The 23664-nt window shown below is 34.9% G+C and overlaps 1 protein-coding gene across 1 annotated transcript in view; it reads right to left on the bottom strand.

The window, feature by feature from the left end:
* Nucleotides 1-591: 591 nt before the first annotated feature.
* Nucleotides 592-23664, bottom strand: part of LOC143250880 (CKLF-like MARVEL transmembrane domain-containing protein 4) — a 46512-nt gene continuing 23439 nt past the window's right edge. The window contains exons 2-4 of the mRNA XM_076502034.1: nucleotides 13251-13415; nucleotides 8952-9086; nucleotides 592-3849 (exon numbers count right to left, since the gene is read on the bottom strand). Coding sequence (XP_076358149.1) covers nucleotides 3763-3849; nucleotides 8952-9086; nucleotides 13251-13415 — 387 coding nt within the window. The 3' untranslated portion in view covers nucleotides 592-3762. The remainder of the gene's footprint in view (nucleotides 3850-8951; nucleotides 9087-13250; nucleotides 13416-23664) is intronic.

Below are 23664 nucleotides of genomic sequence, written 5' to 3'. Positions count from 1 at the left end.
AAAGGTACAGTGAGCTTCAAAAGAGGGGATTTCATCCTGAAGAGAATAGAATTGAGTTTTAGTAACGCTGTAAATATAAACCTTCTCTGTTGAGAACAACAAAATACCTGTCAAGCTTCTTCAAGTAGTTTTTCTCCAAAATGAGTGTAAGAAAACACTGACACTGCAAAGTGAAAGGTCTTGTACAACATACAGATATTATGAAGGGAAACCTCGTTGGATACAACTTCCACGAGTACAATGTGGTATCGATTTCTGGTGAAGTTATAAATACTATTTCAACTGTATTGTTTTATTAAATTTAATTACCACGTGTTTTTTTGTTGTGCTTTAACCATTTAACGTTATCCTGACCCACGTGGAAATTTCACATTTGTGGTTATTCTACAAAGGCTTTCAAACAATATCCGGCAGTATACATAACAAACTATAACTAACCTTCACACAAATAAAATTAGATATGTTTCACGTGCTCCCTTCTGAAAACAATACTTATTTGAAATAAGACGATTTCCAATTATGTTTAAAGTTAATTTAGCTAGAAGAATAAGAAAATATGGAAGATATACCTAAAAGAATTACAATAAATGCTTCATTTGAAACTTTATTCAAAACACGAACATTTACAGTGTTATTTAAACATTTAGAAACAAATTAAAACTTCAACTTACAACAGCAACAATATTAGAATGCCAATAAGACCATTTTATAGATGTATTTATACATATATAGTAACAATCTGTTAAATATAAGCTTTTGTTTCAATAACCAATCAACATCTTTAAAATGATTTACGTACAATCATAAACCTAACATAATGTGAAAATCTTATGTGAGCCTCATGTGGCGTGAACAGTACAATCTCACACCAGAAGGTATTCTTATACATATCTTGATTAGCAGAAAGGCTTTAAACCCTTATCCAAGACAAGGAACTATAAGAATGATCTGTTTTGTTTTTCTTGTAATTATTCGTGAGACGGAAGTTAACTTAGTTGTACATTTGACGTTCCAGTTTACGATATCATTGGCGTTTGTCTTCAACCAGGCTAATGTTCTTATAAATGAAATTTCATACGATGAAATACTAACAAGTCTTTTGCTTACACAGTCAAATAATATAACTTTACCATAAAAAAAAAACATGATCTATTAATTTTGGCCTTTAGTTAACTGTAACGTTTAAATTCTACTCAAAAGCGCCGTAATTATATAAAAAAATGTTTTTTATGGAAAGCAACTGCCTAGACATTGCTTACACTAAAAAAGGTTTGGATTCTATATTGAGACCAGAAGATAGCTCCAGAGTGGATCCGAATCGGCTACAGTGTCAAACGTTCCTAGAAAATCCTTGCCCACAAATAATGTTCGTTTGTTTACTCAACTGGCTAAAATATTGCCTATTCGGGTTGGTTAGTAAAACTTCTTTCTCGAAGATACTATCTTGATCAACATTGACCATTGAAACAAAGGTAATTAAGCTTTTATCAGTTCTGCTAAACAAATTAAAAACGTCTGAGATTACGTTTTTCTTAAAATCTATAGAAAGTTATAAATTTAAATCGGTTGTTTTCAGATGCTATAGAAGTTTTATCAGTGAGCCTCTTGAGACTACCATGAAAAAGTCTGAATGGTTAGTATTTTATTACAAAGTAATATATATTTAGATAGTTTTTTTTTTATTCTAATTAAAACACCACGAATTAGGTTTTCGTTCCATGTTCCCTGAGCAAAGGGCGTAGGGTTTGCCCTGTGAAAAACTTTGGATTTCAGAAGTGATGATCCGGGTTTGAATCCATGCGATACCACAAGATGTGGGTGCGTTATAAGAATGACAGTAAAACCCTTAGTATGGATGGTAGGGGTGTGCTGCCTTCACTCTGGTACGTGGTTCAAAATTAGGGAAAGTGGGAGATGGCCTTAGTAGCTTTACCACAAATACAAATACCCTGAGCAAAACTAAACCTCAAATTTAAGATAAAGCCCTTAAAAAGCGTTATAAACGTTTGTTACGAACGTAAAAAAACTAAACGCTATTCTCTTATAGATATACAACTAGTAATTCTGTCAAAAAAGCAAATTAGACGCGTATTCCCTAAATTGGGTGTGACCTTTATAATCCTTAAACAACAGTCACTGCTCAAAATAACTTTGTAGAAACTACACTTTGGATATATATATACATAAAATTTAAGTAAACCATAGATATTTGTTGGAAAAATAAGATATATAAATGTGTGTGTTAAATATTCAAGATATTATTATTTTATTCTGTTTTTAATAATTAATCATATTAAAATTAAATTTGTATTTTAAGATGTTTAGTGTTAATACTGATATATCTTTCTAACAAATCTTGCTTATGGTCTGGAAAGAAGATTGATATTCTCGATAAAGCAGTTAAGAATACCAACTTTAATAACACTAGAAAAAAGAAATGAAACTAAAACGAGTATAGTAAAAAAAAAACTTTTCAAAACTCATTGATAGTTAAGTAACCCCTGGTTATATATATATATATTTCTTTGTTGGATGCTCTCAATGGTTCAGCTCTTAATATTGAATGCAACGCTAAACATTGGTTTTTTTTTGGTATCCGTGGTAGTCATAACACAGATAGCTCATTGTGTAACTTTGTGCTAACAATAAACAAACTTTTGTGAGATTAATATTATACTCTGTCACATCCTTACATATTGTAATCCTAACTCATTGTAATACGTGATTTGTTAAGATATTTACAACCAATAATATTGCATATAGTAGTAATGATCCTAAATCAAAAACAAATGATTAAATTTGTTGAGGTAACCGAGAGCAGCGCGCGCACACACACACACATGTTGGCTCCCCATGAAAATGTGTCATATGAAAAATATTTCCATTTTACACCATTCTGATTATGAGTTAGAGAAACCATGGGCGTAATTTTTTTCACGGGAGACGTGACCCCCGCACGTTTTTAAGGACAGAATATCTTGTTTTTATATAATATCAGGTACAGAACTGTTCCTATATCATCCACACTTACGAAAACAAAGTTAGGCCGCTAAATAAGAGGAATGGTTCACATATACAGAGGAATATATCAGCTTTCGTTGAAAATACTTAATAATAAACACATTTTCATTGACATTTACCTGAATATAAGTTAAAGAAATAAAAACAATATACACACACATATCAGCTTTCGTTGAAAGTACATAATATAAAAAAACAACATTAATCTGATTATGAATTAAATAATAGAATATAAAATATAAGAATTCATTTGTTTACGAGCATGGTGTCCTTTAAGTGCGCTAAACTACAATTCTAAATTATTACTAAGAGATAACCCTCTGAATTATTTAATAAAGTCATTCCAAAAAATATCTTGTTTAAATGACGTAGTTTCTTTAACTTTAAATTCGCCATGACATCAACCATCGATAAAAAAAAGACCCTGGTATTTGATGTATTAATTATCATAGCTTTTTCTGACGTAGTTTTACTTAAACTTCATGAAAGAGTAAACAGTAATTTAAAGAAATACAACCACTATTAATATAGTACTCGAATTAAGTTTGTCTGAAGACAGTATGCGTTTTGCATGCAGGACAAACGTAAGCGTCTCTGAAAATATTTATTTAATTAAATATGGAGGCAATTTTTTTAGCACGAGGGCTGCCTCTGAAACATCAACTACTCAGAGGTCCCACCACATAATCCCACTTCCAATAGAAACTTTTCGATGTGATGGCGCGATGAAGTCTCGTTTTCTTACGGTGTCTGCCTCAGTTCTCGCCATTCTTTAAGGAGGAAGAAGAGTCCAACGCTATAGGCTAAGACGTTGAATAGACCAAACACCTAAAAAAAAAACGTAGGCTAGTAACATCATTAACTTAAAATAATCCTACAGTTAAGACTGTGGTGAAAAGAGTATTACAGTAACTGTCAACTTGTAGTTACCATCACATTTACCACAACAATAACCACCTAAAGGTCACGTATTAATTGAATCATAACCTTATTATCAACTGAATATCACATATAGTTAGTTCACGATTCTTACCAGCCATAGATTTCAAATTATTAAAGTTGCACTAAATATTGTAAATGAGACTTCAAACCACAGCTACTCCACCTTAAAGTTTGAATTACTGTATTCACAGAATAACACACCACAGCTACTCCACCTTAAAGTTTGAATTACTGTATTCACAGAATAACACACCACAGCTACTCCACCTTAAGTTTGAATTACTGTATTCACAGAACAACACACCACAGCTACTCCACCTTAAAGTTTGAATTACTGTATTCACAGAATAACACACCACAGTCACTCCACCTTAAGTTTGAATTACTGTATTCACAGAATAACACACCACAGTCACTCCACCTTAAGTTTGAATTACTGTATTCACAGAATAACACACCACAGTCACTCCACCTTAAGTTTGAATTACTGTATTCACAGAATAACACACCACAGCTACTCCACCTTAAGTTTGAATTACTGTATTCACAGAATAACACACCACAGTCACTCCACCTTAAAGTTTGAATTACTGTATTCACAGAATAACACACCACAGTCACTCCACCTTAAAGTTTGAATTACTGTATTCACAGAATAACACACCACAGTCACTCCACCTTAAGTTTGAATTACTGTATTCACAGAATAACACACCACAGTCACTCCACCTTAAGTTTGAATTACTGTATTCACAGAATAACACACTACAGTCACTCCACCTTAAGTTTGAATTACTGTATTCACAGAATAACACACCACAGCTACTCCACCTTAAGTTTGAATTACTGTATTCACAGAATAACACACCACAGTCACTCCACCTTAAAGTTTGAATTACTGTATTCACAGAATACCACACCACAGCTACTCCACCTTAAGTTTGAATTACTGTATTCACAGAATAACACACCACAGCTACTCCACCTTAAAGTTTGAATTACTGTATTCACAGAATAACACACCACAGTCACTCCACCTTAAAGTTTGAATTACTGTATTCACAGAATAACACACCACAGTCACTCCACCTTAAAGTTTGAATTACTGTATTCACAGAATAACACACCACAACTACTCCACCTTAAGTTTGAATTACTGTATTCACAGAATAACACACCACAGCTACTCCACCTTAAGTTTGAATTACTGTATTCACAGAACAACACACCACAGCTACTCCACCTTAAAGTTTGAATTACTGTATTCACAGAATAACACACCACAGTCACTCCACCTTAAAGGTTGAATTACTGTATTCACAGAATAACACACCACAGTCACTCCACCTTAAAGTTTGAATTACTGTATTCACAGAACAATTTACCACAGTTACTCCACTTTGACGTTTAAACTTTTGTATTCACAGAATAACACACCACAGCTACTCCACCTTAAGTTTGAATTACTGTATTCATAGAATAACACACCACAGTCACTCCACCTTAAAGTTTGAATTACTGTATTCACAGAATACCACACCACAGCTACTCCACCTTAAGTTTGAATTACTGTATTCACAGAATAACACACCACAGTCACTCCACCTTAAAGGTTGAATTACTGTATTCACAGAATAACACACCACAGTCACTCCACCTTAAAGTTTGAATTACTGTATTCACAGAACAATTTACCACAGTTACTCCACTTTGACGTTTAAACTTTTGTATTCACAGAATAACACACCACAGCTACTCCACCTTAAGTTTGAATTACTGTATTCATAGAATAACACACCACAGTCACTCCACCTTAAAGTTTGAATTACTGTATTCACAGAATAACACACCACAGTCACTCCACCTTAAGTTTGAATTACTGTATTCACAGAATAACACACCACAGTCACTCCACCTTAAAGTTTGAATTACTGTATTCACAGAACAATTTACCACAGTTACTCCACTTTGACGTTTAAACTTTTGTATTCACATAATAACACACCACAGCTACTCCACCTTAAGTCTGAATTACTGTATTCATAGAATAACACACCACAGTCACTCCACCTTAAAGTTTGAAATACTGTATTCACAGAATAACACACCACAGCTACTCCACCTTAAGTTTGAATTACTGTATTCACAGAATAACACACCACAGTCACTCCACCTTAAGTTTGAATTACTGTATTCACAGAATAACACACCACAGTCACTCCACCTTAAAGTTTGAATTACTGTATTCACAGAATAACACACCACAGTCACTCCACCTTAAGTTTGAATTACTGTATTCACAGAATAACACACCACAGTCACTCCACCTTAAAGTTTGAATTACTGTATTCACAGAATAACACACCACAGCTACTCCACCTTAAGTTTGAATTACTGTATTCACAGAATAACACACCACAGTCACTCCACCTTAAAGTTTGAATTACTGTATTCACAGAATAACACACCACAGTCACTCCACCTTAAGTTTGAATTACTGTATTCACAGAATAACACCACAGCTACCCCACCTTATGTTTGAATTACTGTATTCACAGAATAACACACCACAGCTACTCCACCTTAAGTTTGAATTACTGTATTCACAGAATAACACACCACAGTCACTCCACCTTAAAGTTTGAATTACTGTATTTACAGAATAACACACCACAGTCACTCCACCTTAAGTTTGAATTACTGTATTCACAGAATAACACACCACAGCTACTCCACCTTAAGTTTGAATTACTGTATTCACAGAATAACACACCACAGTCACTCCACCTTAAGTTTGAATTACTGTATTCACAGAATAATACACCACAGCTACTCCACCTTAAGTTTGAATTACTGTATTCACAGAATAACACACCACTGTCACTCCACCTTAAGTTTGAATTACTGTATTCACAGAACAATTTATCACAGTTACTCCACTTTAACATTTGAATTCCTGTATTCAAAGAATAACTTTAATAAAACTAATCCAAAGAAAGAAAAGTTTACTTGATAAACCTTACTACACAAATTCACCAAGTTGTTTACATCATAACATCACCATTATCCTTGAAATATTTAAATACATATAACATATCAGGACACAACTGTTATTCATACACAAAACTGATTTTTTTATAAAGTGAATTTATTAATACAATTTAGCTTTGCTATTAAAAATTTACAGATTAAACTATAGTTAACAACCTGAAATATGCCTGTGTTAGATACAGTTATTCATAAAATGTAAAATAAATAATTGTTCCTGAGCAAAATTTGTCATTTGATAAAAGAATTGGTGTCAATATGCCTTAAAGATATTCATGTCATATCTTCATAAAAATTTTATTAATTTAATGATTAATATGATAATTGTTTACGAAAGTACTACATCCTTCCCACATCACAGTTCTCAAGATATTGAACATCAGAAGACACATACAATAATAAAAAAAAAACTTTGTTTCATTTAGTCATCACTGTCATGTGTATCACTCTCGTCAGCAGAATCCCTGGATAGATGAGATGTATCGTTTCTTTTTCACAGGATCTATAGAAGGAGAGCAGGAATATATCTCCTCAGTAAACTGAAATCCAAAGTTCCATACAACAGATGTAACAAGAAATTGCTCTTGGGTGAAATCAAGTACTTATTGGCTAACCAACTGAGAGAAACTCCAGAGGCTTTTGATGCCATGTACTATGATTGGAGACTAAATGATATAAGTTTCAGAAGAAATAGATTTTTGATCCCACAAGCAGTGATCAGTATTTAATAGATAGGAGCTCCAAAGTTTTTTATTGCAGATGTGGTGATTAGTAATTAATGGACAGGACATCCAGAATTAGTAGAGTTTTGGTGTTCATGTCAAGCTTAGAGATCAATTGATGGGAGTTCCAGAGGCAACATATTTTAATGCCAAATGTGGTACCCAATAGTGTTGCATATCTTCTACCATGTTTTACCATTTCCACAGGTCTTTAGTACCTTCAGAGTTAAGGAAGATCAAGTTATCCATGGAGTACACAGTTAAAACTTGTTACAAGCTGATGTCTCCACATCCTCATTATCAACAAGTATTGATATTTATACCCCACAAGTTCTCCTTGGAGTAAACAGTTAAAACTTGTTGCTAGTTAACATCTCCACATCCACATTATCAACAAATATTGACATCATGCTCAACAAGTTCTTCATGGAGTAAACAGTTAAAACTTGTCGCGAGTTAATATCTCCACATCCACATTATCAGCAAATATTGACATCATGCACTACAAGTTCTCCATGGATTAAACAGTTAAAACTTGTTGCTAGTTAACATCTCCACATCCATATTATCAACAAATATTGAAATCATGCCCTAAAAGTTATCTATGGAGTAAACAGTTAAAACTTGTCACGAGTTAATATCTCCACATCCACATTATCAACAAGTTTTGATATTACACCCCACAAGTTCTCCTTGGAGCAAACAGTTAAAACTTGTTACAAATTGACATCTCCACATCCACATTATCAACAAGTATTGATACCATACATCACAGAAAGCCATTCCATATCAAGTAATGCCGTGTTATTCATACCTTCTATCTTAAAGCCAAACAGTGGAGCATGTTGGCTTAAACCGGGTGTGTTCCACGTGTCTGTTTTATATGTACAATAAAGAACATGTTCCAGGTTACATACAGTCGTTCAAGCCACATTTATATCCTACTGAACATTATTTTTTGGTACCTTGAGCCATTTTAGATCCTTAATAAAACTAAAACTTTAAACACTGGCTTAGCTACAGAATACTTAAAAACAATCCAAGCTGAAAGAGATTTGAAAGCGAGCTAAGTCAGAACAAGTATATTTAAGAAAATGAAAAAGTTGGCAGCTGTGGCAAAGCTTACATTGAATTTCAACCATTATGACAGTATCAAGAGTTCATGTCACGCAATTTTACCACAGAAACATAAAAATATATTATAATTCAAGTTATTACCCCAGCAGCAATGTACGAGCGGTAGTACCCTACAAGACGAAGAAAAAATTCAAACTTGGGATCTGACGTCATCACGAGCTCGACTATAGCAGCTATTATATAAAGAGCCGTGGCAACGGCCGTGTGGATGAGCTCCTGAAAATAGGAAAAAATAATTATAAAAATTAGTTGTAATCACAAACAGCATAACATCTAAATTAACAATAAAGAATTGCCTGTTTTATTCAGATACCTAAATTAATTTAGGTTACAATTAGGTGAAGTAAAATGGACCCAAACTTCATACTTACAAAATGTCCAATTCTTAAAAACTTGAATTTTCGAGAAAACGTTCAGCTATGTTATATATACTGATATGAGACATAACTGCACTTGTAATCAAACATTTCTGATAAATACTCGGGCCTGACATGGCCTAGCGCGTTAAGGCGTGCGCTTCGTAATCTGAGGGTGGCGGGTTCGCGCCCGAGTCGCGCCAAACATGCTCGCCCTCCCAGCCGTGGGAGCGTTATAATGTGACGGTCAATCCCACTATTCGTTGGTAAAAGAGTAGCCCAAGAGTTCGCGGTGGGTGATGATGACTAGCTGCCTTCCCTCTAGTCTTACACTGCTAAATTAGTGACGGCTAGCACAGATAGCCCTGGAATAGCTTTGTGCGAATTTCCAAAACCAAACCAAAACCAACCTGATAAATACAAGGAAAGTGAAACTTAGAGAGAAACCTAAAGCAGTTGCTGACATTTAAATAAAATTTCTGATTTATAGTAAATCAATATCCTCTGGTATTTGAAATTATCGGGTTTGGCCAAATAGGTACCGAGTCTAGCTACATATTGAAAGGTACAAAGTTTGTGTCCTGACGCCACTAAACATGTTCTGCAGTTTCAGTTGTGTGTGTATGATAAGAGTGACAGCCAAACCCAATATTTTGTTCAAAGTCCTTGTGATGGCGGATACTTCTGACTGCTGCTTTCCCTTTGGTCGGCAGTTCAAAACTAGGAACGGCTATATCTGAATTTTACGGCTGAAAATGTGAAATACCTTTTTAAATATATACACAGATATATAAACTTAGAATAGTCATGGGACAATGCTATCACTAACACATTTGTTACAGAATTGTCATACAAAGCTACACAAAGCAGGTCGGCGTACAGCACTCCGTAATATTGAATTGATAACACATCGAATCAACAGTACTCACCGACAACTCTTATCGGACCGAATAGTGGGATTTGACTGTCAGACTTGTAGCGCAATCAAGGCTCGTAATTGTGTAGTGCGCTTCTGCAACAACGGGATGCAAATTATGAACACACAGATTCACGAACATAATAATAGCTGAAAGTGAATAACAAAACTTATATTAGTAACTGAAATCATAATCAGTCATGTCGAGAAAACCCACTTGTAGAGAAATATGTATGCAAAAACGGCTCGTTTGGGTTGAGAAAATATTTTACGTAGAAGAGCGAACAACGTTTCGACCTTCTTCGGTCATCGTCAGGTTCACAAAGGAGTGATGGAGTGCCTAATCATACTATACTAATAAATAATGATTAGGGTTAACCATCAATTTTAGTATTATGTGTTTATGAAGTAATTTACTATTATTGACTAACATCATAATCATCTACTGAATTTTAATAAGAAAAAATCCTAAACAGTCGCGTATGTAATATGAAATCAAGTGGTCAAGAGATGAAGCTATGAGCTAAAAGTTTGTATTTGACAAAATGAAAAGAAAAGAAGAGGGTATCCTCAATAGCTGTGGCACTTGAAATTATTTTAGGCATGATTAGAGTAAAATAATCTATGAAACCTTGGACATGATCAAATACATTAATAAAAAGGGTTGGGCCTCCTGAGTCCAAAACTATGATTAAATCTCGACTCAGTCAAGAGATTCTGGAGCTATAAACTATGATTAAATCTCAATTCCTAATCCGAGTGTCGCGGGTTCGAATCCCGGTCGCACCAAACATGCTCGCCCTTTCAACCGTGGGGGCGTTATAATGTGACAGTCAATCCCACTATTCGTTGGTAAAAGAGTAGCCCAAGAGTCAGCGGTAAGTGGTGATGATTATCTGTCTTCCCTCTAGTCTTACACTGCTAAATAAGGGATGGCTAGTGCAGGTAGCCCTCGAGTAGCTTTGCGCGAAATTCAAAAACAAACAAACAGTGTCGATAAATAGTACCTTATAATAGCTTAAATTGAAATATAAGGTGCAATAATCCATTGTTTTAAAAAAGCTATATAGAATTATGTTTATATCCCATTACAGAGTACAGTGTTAACACACACCTCGGAGATATGTTTCTTCTCATTAGTCACCGAAGTTATTTATATTTTAAAACTGTTTTGAACTCCCGATTATTAAGCCGTACTGACTCATTAAATCGTTTTATCACGTCAGGTTGAACATAAATAAATGCTTTAATTTTATTTTTTTTGTTATTTATTTTAAAAATACTAAAAAACAACGACAAAAAAACTGGTGATCAAAGAGATGACCTGTTCCAGTTTCTTAAGGCAGCTCGCTGCACGATTTCTTTTGTTGCAAAAAAACAATGTAAATGTATTTGTTTTTCTTATAACAAAGCCACATTGGGCTATCTAATGAGTCCAACGAGGGGAATCAAACCCCTAATTTTAGAGTCGTAAATCCTAAGACATGCCGCTGTACCACCGATGTAAACGACAAATGTTGGAGTAATATTGTCATGAAACTCTACGCGCGACCTGCCTGTTTGCGACCAACTTTGAACTATCCTTGACTGTTGTCATCCCTCGTACGAGCATATACAAAATTTGGGAAATACAAAACTCTCTTTGGGACTAAGTCTTCAGGACTTTACTGAAAGTTTCTGAAATATCAACATGAAATATTTAGTGATTATTCAATATTAACTTTTTATTTACCCAGCATTCTATGTAAATATCCTTATGAATATTCTTTTCTTTACGAAAAAATATTAATATGACAAAAGACAATTTTGTATAAGTGTATAGTAGTTCCCTCTATAGTAATGATAAATACGGCTTCCATACATTTATTGTTATTTCTTCTTAACAATTGTCAGATGTGACAGAGTGGTTTACATACCGTAGTGTAAATCCGAAGGTTTTGTGAAGACAAAAAAATAAGATGCATACATTTATTTTGAATTATGTGGTTAACTAATACTAGATGGCAGCACGCAATCTGACTAAAAATAATAACACGGAACAATGATCACTACTACATATACATTTTTATAATTTTCTGCTACACTCATATTGACATAAAACAGTCAGTGTTTCATGTTGCTAACGCTAGGATTAGCACATATCATAAAATTAGCCAGAGATAAGGCGAAGGCTCCTCTGATCATATTTGATAAACGTTCAAGATGCAAGTTCTCTATCTAATCAGCTACTACATCGATGTCCTTACCTTCCGGAGTTAACACCGAATAATAACGAAATACGGGTTGTTGTAAAAGCCATTAAAAAAGAATATTTTTACATTTTTGACAATCAAACTTTGATGCAAAAGCGAGAACACTGAACTTTTCTTTTTTATATTCATATCACGAAAAAGAATAATACATGGACCAAGGGTTTTTTTTTATTGCTGGACATTATCTTGGTGATTGAACATTTCTGGATAGTTTCATGTGGCTTAGACAAAAAGAAAACAAAGCTGTTGTAAACGACATTTTGTAGACCTTTTCTAAAGGTGCTAAATGTTCAAAATAAATGCCAAAAAGTTTGCCATATTTAGTTCAAACCAAGTAATAAGCATCCATCATTTACGAATATTTAACGAAGTATGTAACATATCAGTTGTATTTGTTATTCTCCTGTTTTAGTTTCGGCTTACAAAACTACCAATTTCTTTGATTCTGTGCGAAAGGTATAAAAAAATAATTCCATGTAATAGATGAACCAATAATAATATATTGTACATATATACACATATGAGCCAGTGATGATACATTTTGCATCAAAGGTGGCTCACTGATGATAAGATGTTACGCAATAGATGAACCAAAAATGTTAGACAGTACATAAGATATACATCAATGGTGTCATTGTTTGTCATATAAAAAATGATTCATGGCGTTAGGTTTCTAAACTGATTCAGTAAATTGTTCTGTGGTGATTGCTGACACGGGAAAATTTTTTTCCAGTTTATTAGGACGACATTATACACTTTGATATATCTTTCGTTTGCATAATAATAACAGAAAAACAAGAGCAAAAAAGTAGAATTAGTTTTTTCAGTTTTTTTTACTTTGTTTAAATTTACTTACTGCAAATAACCAAGGGAAGTTAGGCAGAAGAGCATGAAGTCCGATGAGATGAATGAAGACAAGGAAGATGGTGAAAATGAAGCAAATGGAGATGACAAACAGGTAGAAACGACTGTAGCTGGTGATTGCTGGAGATCCACATCCAAAACATATGATGGCAATTAGCTAGAAATGGAAGAAAGAAATAGTAAGTTAATTTATCAGATAGATTAAACACATAACAAATACGAATCACAAATATTTTATCTGATCAAAATATTTTACAGGTACAAAAAAGCGAAGTTAGAATAAAGGGGTCAACCATGTAAAACTGTAATATCAATATATATGTAAATTACAGAATGGTAAACCCTGTAAAGACGAACAAGTGAATAAATCATGTTTATTGAAGTAAAGCAAGGAGGAACATGAAAACAAAAAGGGAATTACGAATTTCATTATTTTTTTCTTTTTGGTGTGTTCTTAGCCACTTTTATGTCACATCTTTTTACATATTTTTACCAATACTTTTTATTTTTACTTCAAATTCAATTAAAAACAAAATCCTTCCTCAAATGGTATTCCAAGTGTAACACCCCCTAAATGGCACAGCGGTATGCCTGCGGACTTACAACGTTATGAAATAGCCAAACAGACCGTATATGTGCAATTATATTTCTATTGAGATGATAATATTACGACAGTTATACCTTCAAACACTACATTATTTATTCGATCCATTAGGGTCTTTCCAAGAAGAAGGGTGTGTAATAATATTCCAATCACCGAAGTCCGCCATAGCTGTTGCCAATGGCGCGTTTTGCTCAATGACACAAACTATTCATACCAGTTGGAACACAACAAACAGTGGCTGAAATATTAATTATATAGGCCATTTGTTAGTATAACAGTTGTTATGGTGTCAACCGTCTTTTGTTGGTTGATATCCACAGCTACCCACCCCATGTAATACTCTAATGTGTTACAGGATAATTTCCTGTATAAGTCTACGAGAGTCTTCAATATAAATCTGTCCATCTGTTGTACAGCATAAGATGTAAACTAATTGTTGTTTTGAAGTGCATTTGTCGTCCTACCTTGAAGTGCAACCTATACCAGGACAGGAGGAAGGAAAGCATAATTATTTTTTTGTCAAATGTTTCAAGTGAAGTTTCTTATTCTCATTACAACCACTGCATTTCAGGATATTTTAACAATTAAGCTGTCATTAGCAACCGGAAGTGATAAAGTGAATCAAGCTTTTGAAGCAACGTATTCTTTCCACGTGTATTTATCGCTTTATTAATGGTGCTGGTTGCGTATCCATGTTCCTGCAGCTGTCGTTTAATTTGATCTGTATTCCTTTGTTTGATATTGTTATGACTGGCTCACAACGATTCCAAGTGAAAAGCTTACTGTACTCTTGAAACCGGATGTGCAGGACCCAAGTTTAAAAGGTGTGAAGGTTTCGTGTACAGGTCGTACCTCTCGAAAACACCAGAGCTCAGCGTGAACTGAATATCCAGGAACAGCTGTCCCGTTTTTACTGAGGTGTGCACAGTAAACACGCTATCTGGGTGAAATACATTCATGAAAAAAACAATTCAATGAGAACGACATTATCATGAATATCTTTGTGGACATCAAAATCGTGTCCTCGATTTTATTTTATGTTTTTACTTTCTTTACTCACTTGCGCACGCACGCACGCACATATATATATATACATTAGTGAATAGCCCGCGAGTAGCTATGCGCGAAATTCAAAACAAATTAAATAAATACATTTAAATGAAGTTAAATAAGTAAACATAATCAGTAAATCCCAATACCTAATTCATTATATTGTAACCATATATTTTTTTAAAAAACCAAAACGAAACATTAAAAATTATAGTTTTATATATATAATTGGAAGTTATGGCTTAAAACCTAAGTTTGACCTTGATAAAATATTGTCTCTGTTACGGCGCTGCTCCTAACCTTGAGTCCAAAAGAAAAACATGCCTTTTTTTTTATAAAATAGTAGCGTTGTAAAACTTTCAGACAGAGTTTTAGTTTTTGGAGTTTGCATGAAAATAATGGAGAAACGGATACAGTATGGTCGCCCATAAGTAACTCCCATTCATGAATGTTAAAAGAATATCCAAACCAAGAAAATAATTGTGGGATAATTTGCGTATTTATGAATAATCAGTTTAGTATATGCATAAAGATACAGAATTTAGTTGTACAACACTTTATCTTACGTAGGTGCCCGACATGACCAGGTGGTTAGGGAACTTGACTCGTGATCTGAAGGTCGCAGGTTCGAATCCTTCTCCCACTAAACATGCTCGCCCTATCAGCCGTGGGGACATTATCATTTACAGTCAATCCCACTATTCTTTGGTAAAAGAGTTGGTGGTGGGTGGTGATGACTAGCTGCCTTACCTCTAGTCTTACACTGCTTAATTAGGGACGGCTAGCACAGATAGTCCTTATTTTTGGTGGAGTAAGTGTAACGTTTCATATTGTTATCAAAGAATATCATATTAGATTAAGAATGTTATCACAAGTAACACCCCAGACAGAAGATTTAAAAGAGATTACTTGAACAAGATTAAAGCTGCATGCATTATCTTACTTAGAGTAAAATACACGACGTCTCTGTCATCTGTTAAGCTGTCATATTACGAAAAACATCAGACATTGATATAAGTACTTTGTTATTTGAAGGTAGTATAACTGAACTTTTGAAAATTACGCCACTTATAGCAAGTTACGTGTACATGAAATACCCTGGACATTAAAATACCATATTTTATCTTTAGTGTAAAAGAAAGGTAAAGTAATTCCCCTTGCATAAAATATTTTTACATTTGTTCAAGGTGTGTCAGAAATTTGAGTACTAGTTTATTCGAAGTCAGTATTCTAAAATGGAAATAAAACCCGTATCGTTTTAACCAAATCCATATTTCTATGTTGTTGTTTTTATTTCGCATTATTCTTGTTGTTATTGTTTTGTTTAATATAGTTAGGGAAATCCTCAGTTCTTACAGCTCATAATGTCGTTCTGACGTCATTATCTTATTTTTAATAGAAGAACTTTGGTCACGTGCATTTACGGTTTTTAGTATGCAGAGGTATCACGCAAACCTGTATTTCAGTTAGTTTATATACACACTACGGGTCAAACGTTTGACAAGTAATGCACAGGGGTACTTCACAAGGGTTTGAGTTGAATTTCGTGCAAAGTTACTCGTGGGCTATCTGCGCTAGCCTTCCCTAATTTAGCAGTGTAAGACTAGAGGGAAGGCAGCTAGTCATCACCACCCACCGCCAACTCTTGGGCTACTCTTTTACCAACGAATAGCGGGATTGAGCGTCACATTATAACTCCCCTACGGCTGAGAGGGCAAGCATGTTTGGTGCGACGGGGATTCGAACCCGTGACCCTCAAATTACGAGTCTAACGCCTTAACCCACCTGGCCATGCCGGACCTGGGTATAAAAAGTACTTGTACCTAAAGGTTACATACCACATTCATTGTTTTTGGTAAAGATACCTATACAAGTTATAATGATTTGGGGGTTTATCTCTCACGTACAATTGGAGGGATCGTTATCGTTAGTAATCTAACATTTGTGAAATACCGCACCAGGATTTTGATTCGATCTTTATTCATATTTTGATTTCGTCTAATATAGGTGTCTCTGACTTGTCTCGACAGCCACTCTAAGTTAAAACTCCGAACACAAGCCGATCACCTCCACTGTGTGATTTCTGTAAGCCTAAATATTATTAACTCATTCCATCACATTTTTGGTTCATTTTTATTTGGTTTTCCTGTTTGACATTCTTATTCCATGAATAACGTTTCCGGAACCTATGAAACTTGTAAAATATCAATGTACCTGAATATCGTGTGGGAAAATATTGGTAATTATTCTGTAAACTGCACAAGGTTTGTATAGTAAGTTAGCCATTTTAGTTCTAACGAAAACTAATATCCATGGTTTTCGTTAAAACAACTACTGATAACCTTTGTCGTTAGTGTAAGTAGTTCTAACGAACTATAATACCTTTATGTTGTTTATACCATTAGTCCTAACAAACAATGCCTCTATGTCGTCTATCCAACTAGTTATAACAAACAGTATCTCTATGCTGTCTGTCATAGTAGCCCTAACAAACACTAACATCTCTGTGTTGTTTGTCCCAGTAGTTCGTACAGACAGTAATACCTCTGTGCTATAACGAAAAATAATACATCTTTGTTGTCTCTGTTAGTCATTTTAAGAGGTCTAGTTTCGCATATTATGTCAACACTTGGAAATTATTCATGAAATTCTGCTTTATCCTGTTCATATCATACAATGAAGACATTAACACAAAGAACCATCAAACTTTCCACCTTACTGAGATGACTGTTCCACAAAACCGGTATTTTCAAGTTTCATTTGCGTTCACGTTCTTTTTCATGTGTTTCTGTATGCATCATGCAAATAGTTTCGAGTTCTATGAAAGTGCAAGTTGTTTTTCGGCGTTGTGTAATTCCAAATGACGTAGCAACGCCTCATCGCCTGGCAACAGCATTACCGTGAGTTTAGCCTCCAGATATTTATTTTGGTTTGTTTTGAATTTCGCGCAAAGCTACTCGAGGGCTATCTGCGTTAGCCGTCCTTGATTTAGCAGTGTAAGACTAGAGGGAAGGCAGCTAGTCATTACCACCCACCGCCAACTCTTGGGCTACTCTTTTACCAACGAATAGTTGAATTGACCGCGTCACTTTATAACGTCTCCACAGCTGAAAAAAAGCGAGCATGTTTGATGTGATGGGGATTCGAACCCGCGACTTTCAGATTACGAGTCGAGTGCCCTAACTACCTGGCCTCCTTAGATGCAAATACACCCTTTGAAGTCATTATCGGTGGGCACGGCATGGCCAGATAGGTTAAGGCGTTCGACTCGTAATCTGAGGGTCGCGGGTTCGAATTCCGGTCACACCAAACATGCTCGCCCTTTCAGTCATGGGGGAGTTATAATGTGACGGTCAATTCTAATATTCGTCGATAAAAGAGTAGCCCAAGAGTTGGCGGTGGGTGGTGAAGCGTTTTATGTACAAAATGAAAGTGTCGTTGAAAAATTCACTAACATTTAATACCCTTTGTGAATTTTGAACCAGTGAACCATTTTAACGCTGCTCTGATAACCAATTCTTAGGCTACGGTTAAGATTCCCAAAGAGCTTGGTGATATAAAGTAACAGATATAGGGAGTAAACCTTGCTGTATTTCACGATACAAATGAATAACGATTAGTGAGATTTTCTAGCTTTACCACACAGTTCTTCAGCAGGAAACATGTACATGTCTTTCTTCATTCCAGTTTTAACTTGCACACGTTTCCTTCGTTGATTTCTCTGATTGCCTCTTTTATCATTTTGTACAAAAAGGACATTCTTACGAAACAATTAAAACAGTTTTATACATTCAACAGTGGAATAAGAATTGCTTTCAGTTTGCACGTTTTTTTTCATTTTATTTATCGATATGAAGTCGCGGGTTTTCAGTGAAATTCGAATTATTTCATAAGACACCTTCTTTCTTTCATCATACCGTTGACAACTAGTGTGTCTGCCACGGAAGTTTCTGCACATATGTGACAATTACTGCGTGTTTCTTATCAAAGTGTTTAAACATATATGATAACCGCTACATCTTTTTCAAAAATTATTTCGTGCACATTTTCGTAACCTGTGATTTGTGGATAGTTGTAGAACATCACTGAACCTTGTGTGTATGTTATTATTTTGTTAACCATAGTTTATGTAGAAAGATAGCCATTCCAGTTCTAACGAAGACTGATACATCTATGTTGTCTGTGTCAGTAGTTTTAACAAAGACTATTACATCTCTGTTGTCTGTGTCAATAGTCTTAACAAAGACTGATACATCCATGTTGTCTGTGTCAGTAGCCTTAACGAAGACTATTACATCTTTGTTGTCTGTGTCAGTAGTCTTAACAAAGACTATTACATCTCTGTTGTCTGTGTCAATTGTCTTAATAAAGACATATATCTATGTCGTCTGTGTCAGTAGTTTTAACAAAGACTATTATATCTCTGTTGTCTGTGTCAATAGTCTTAACGAAGACTGATACATCCATGTTGTCTGTGTCAGTAGTCTTAAAGACTATTACATCTTTGTTGTCTGTGTCAGTAGTCTTAACAAAGACTATTACATCTCTGTTGTCTATGTCAATAGTCTTAACGAAGACTGATACATCTATGTTGTCTGTGTCAGTAGTCTTAACGAAGACTGATACATCTCTGTTGTCTGTGTCAATAGTCTTAACGAAGACTGATACATCCATGTTGTTAGTGTCAGTAGTCTTAACAAAGACTATTACATCTCTGTTGTCTGTTTCAGTAGTCTTAAAGACTTACATCTCTGTTGTCAGTGTCAGTAGTCTTAACAAAGACTATTACATCTCTGTTGTCTGTGTCAATAGTCTTAAAGAAGACTGATACATCTATGTTGTCTGTGTCAGTAGTCTTAAAGACTATTACATCTTTGTTGTCTGTGTCAGTAGTCTTAAAGGCTATTACATCTCTGTTGTCAGTGTCAGTAGTCTTAACAAAAACTATTATATCTCTGTTGTCTGTGTCAATAGTCTTAACGAAGACTGATACATCCATGTTGTCTGTGTCAGTAATCTTAAAGACTATTACATCTTTGTTGTCTGTGTCAGTAGTCTTAACAAAGACTATTACATCTCTGTTGTCTGTGTCAATAGTCTTAACGAAGACTGATACATCCATGTTGTTAGTGTCAGTAGTCTTAACAAAGACTATTACATCTCTGTTGTCTGTGTCAATAGTCTTAACGAAGACTGATACATCCATGTTGTCTGTGTCAGTAGTCTTAACAAAGACTATTATATCTCTGTTGTTAGTGTCAGTAGTCTTAACAAAGACTATTACATCTCTGTTGTCTGTGTCAGTAGTCTTAACGAAGACTGATACATCCATGTTGTTAGTGTCAGTAGTCTTAACAAAGACTATTACATCTCTGTTGTTTGTGTCAATAGTCTTAACGAAGACTGATACATCTATGTTGTCTGTGTCAGTAGTCTTAACAAAGACTATTATATCTCTGTTGTTAGTATCAGTAGTCTTAACAAAGACTATTACATCTCTGTTGTCTGTGTCAGTAGTCTTAAAGACTATTACATCTTTGTTGTCTGTGTCAGTAGTCTTAAAGGCTATTACATCTCTGTTGTCAGTGTCAGTAGTCTTAACGAAGACTGATACATCTATGTTGTCTGTGTCAAGTCTTAACAAAGACTATTACATCTCTGTTTTCCGTGTCAATAGTCTTAACGAAGACTGATACATCCATGTTGTTAGTGTCAGTAGTCTTAACAAAGACTATTACATCTCTGTTGTCTGTGTCAATAGTCTTAACGAAGACTGATACATCCATGTTGTTAGTGTCAGTAGTCTTAACAAAGACTATTACATCTCTGTTGTCTGTGTCAGTAGTCTTAACAAAGACTATTATATCTGTTGTTAGTGTCAGTAGTCTTAACAAAGACTATTACATCTCTGTTGTCTGTGTCAGTAGTCTTAAAGACTATTACATCTTTGTTGTCTGTGTCAGTAGTCTTAAAGGCTATTACATCTCTGTTGTCAGTGTCAGTAGTCTTAACAAAAACTATTATATCTGTTGTCTGTGTCAATAGTCTTAACGAAGACTGATACATCCATGTTGTCTGTGTCAGTAATCTTAAAGACTATTACATCTTTGTTGTCTGTGTCAGTAGTCTTAACGAAGACTGATACATCTATGTTGTCTGTGTCAGTAGTCTTAACGAAGACTGATACATCTATGTTGTCTGTGTCAGTAGTCTTAACAAAGGCTATTACATCTCTGTTGTTAGTGTCAGTAGTCTTAACAAAGACTGATACATCTATGTTGTCTGTGTCAGTAGTCTTAACGAAGACTGATACATCTATGTTGTCTGTGTCAATAGTCTTAACAAAGACTATTATATCTCTGTTGTTAGTGTCAGTAGTCTTAACAAAGACTATTACATCTCTGTTGTCTGTGTCAATAGTCTTAACGAAGACTGATACATCTATGTTGTCTGTGTCAGTAGTCTTAACAAAGACTATTACATCTCTGTTTTCCGTGTCAATAGTCTTAACGAAGACTGATACATCCATGTTGTTAGTGTCAGTAGTCTTAACAAAGACTATTACATCTCTGTTGTCTGTGTCAATAGTCTTAACGAAGACTGATACATCCATGTTGTCTGTGTCAGTAGTCTTAACAAAGACTATTACATCTCTGTTGTCTGTGTCAGTAGTCTTAAGGCTATTACATCTCTGTTGTCAGTGTCAGTAGTCTTAACGAAGACTGATACATCCATGTTGTCTGTGTCAGTAGTCTTAACAAAGACTATTACATCTCTGTTGTCTGTGTCAGTAGTCTTAAAGGCTATTACATCTCTGTTGTCAGTGTCAGTAGTCTTAACGAAGACTGATACATCTATGTTGTCTGTGTCAGTAGTCTTAACAAAGACTATTACATCTCTGTTGTCTGTGTCAGTAGTCTTAACGAAGACTGATACATCCATGTTGTTAGTGTCAGTAGTCTTAACAAAGACTATTACATCTCTGTTGTCTGTGTCAATAGTCTTAACGAAGACTGATACATCTATGTTGTCTGTGTCAGTAGTCTTAACAAAGACTATTATATCTCTGTTGTCTGTGTCAATAGTCTTAACGAAGACTGATACATCTATGTTGTCTGTGTCAGTAGTCTTAACAAAGACTATTATATCTCTGTTGTTAGTGTCAGTAGTCTTAACAAAGACTATTACATCTCTGTTGTCTGTGTCAATAGTCTTAAAGGCTATTACATCTCTGTTGTCAGTGTCAGTAGTCTTAACAAAAACTATTACATCTCTGTTGTCTGTGTCAATAGTCCTAACGAAGTCTGATACATCTCTGTTGTCTGTGTCAATAGTCTTAACGAAGGCTGATACATCTTTGTTGTCTGTGTCAGTAGTCTTAAAGGCTATTACATCTCTGTTGTCAGTGTCAGTAGTCTTAACGAAGACTGATACATCTATGTTGTCTGTGTCAATAGTCTTAACAAAGACTATTACATCTCTGTTTTCCGTGTCAATAGTCTTAACGAAGACTGATACATCCATGTTGTTAGTGTCAGTAGTCTTAACAAAGACTATTACATCTCTGTTGTCTGTGTCAATAGTCTTAACGAAGACTGATACATCCATTATGTTAGTGTCAGTAGTCTTAACAAAGACTATTACATCTCTGTTGTCTGTGTCAGTAGTCTTAACAAAGACTATTATATCTGTTGTTAGTGTCAGTAGTCTTAACAAAGACTATTACATCTCTGTTGTCTGTGTCAGTAGTCTTAAAGACTATTACATCTTTGTTGTCTGTGTCAGTAGTCTTAAAGGCTATTACATCTCTGTTGTCAGTGTCAGTAGTCTTAACAAAAACTATTATATCTGTTGTCTGTGTCAATAGTCTTAACGAAGACTGATACATCCATGTTGTCTGTGTCAGTAATCTTAAAGACTATTACATCTCTGTTGTCTGTGTCAGTAGTCTTAACGAAGACTGATACATCTATGTTGTCTGTGTCAGTAGTCTTAACGAAGACTGATACATCTATGTTGTCTGTGTCAGTAGTCTTAACAAAGGCTATTATATCTCTGTTGTTAGTGTCAGTAGTCTTAACAAAGACTGATACATCTATGTTGTCTGTGTCAATAGTCTTAACGAAGACTGATACATCTATGTTGTCTGTGTCAATAGTCTTAACAAAGACTATTATATCTCTGTTGTTAGTGTCAGTAATCTTAACAAAGACTATTACATCTCTGTTGTCTGTGTCAATAGTCTCAACGAAGACTGATACATCTATGTTGTCTGTGTCAGTAGTCTTAACAAAGACTATTACATCTCTGTTTTCCGTGTCAATAGTCTTAACGAAGACTGATACATCCATGTTGTTAGTGTCAGTAGTCTTAACAAAGACTATTACATCTCTGTTGTCTGTGTCAATAGTCTTAACGAAGACTGATACATCCATGTTGTCTGTGTCAGTAGTCTTAACAAAGACTATTACATCTCTGTTGTCTGTGTCAGTAGTCTTAAAGGCTATTACATCTCTGTTGTCAGTGTCAGTAGTCTTAACGAAGACTGATACATCCATGTTGTCTGTGTCAGTAGTCTTAACAAAGACTATTACATCTCTGTTGTCTGTGTCAGTAGTCTTACAAAGGCTATTACATCTCTGTTGTCAGTGTCAGTAGTCTTAACGAAGACTGATACATCTATGTTGTCTGTGTCAGTAGTCTTAACAAAGACTATTACATCTCTGTTGTCTGTGTGTGTCAGTAGTCTTAA

This window comes from Tachypleus tridentatus, chromosome 5 (assembly GCF_004210375.1).
Source record: "Tachypleus tridentatus isolate NWPU-2018 chromosome 5, ASM421037v1, whole genome shotgun sequence".
NCBI classification, from domain to species: domain Eukaryota; kingdom Metazoa; phylum Arthropoda; class Merostomata; order Xiphosura; family Limulidae; genus Tachypleus; species Tachypleus tridentatus.
The sequence above is the reverse complement of the archived record's forward strand: the minus strand, read 5'-3'. Positions and strand labels throughout refer to the sequence as shown.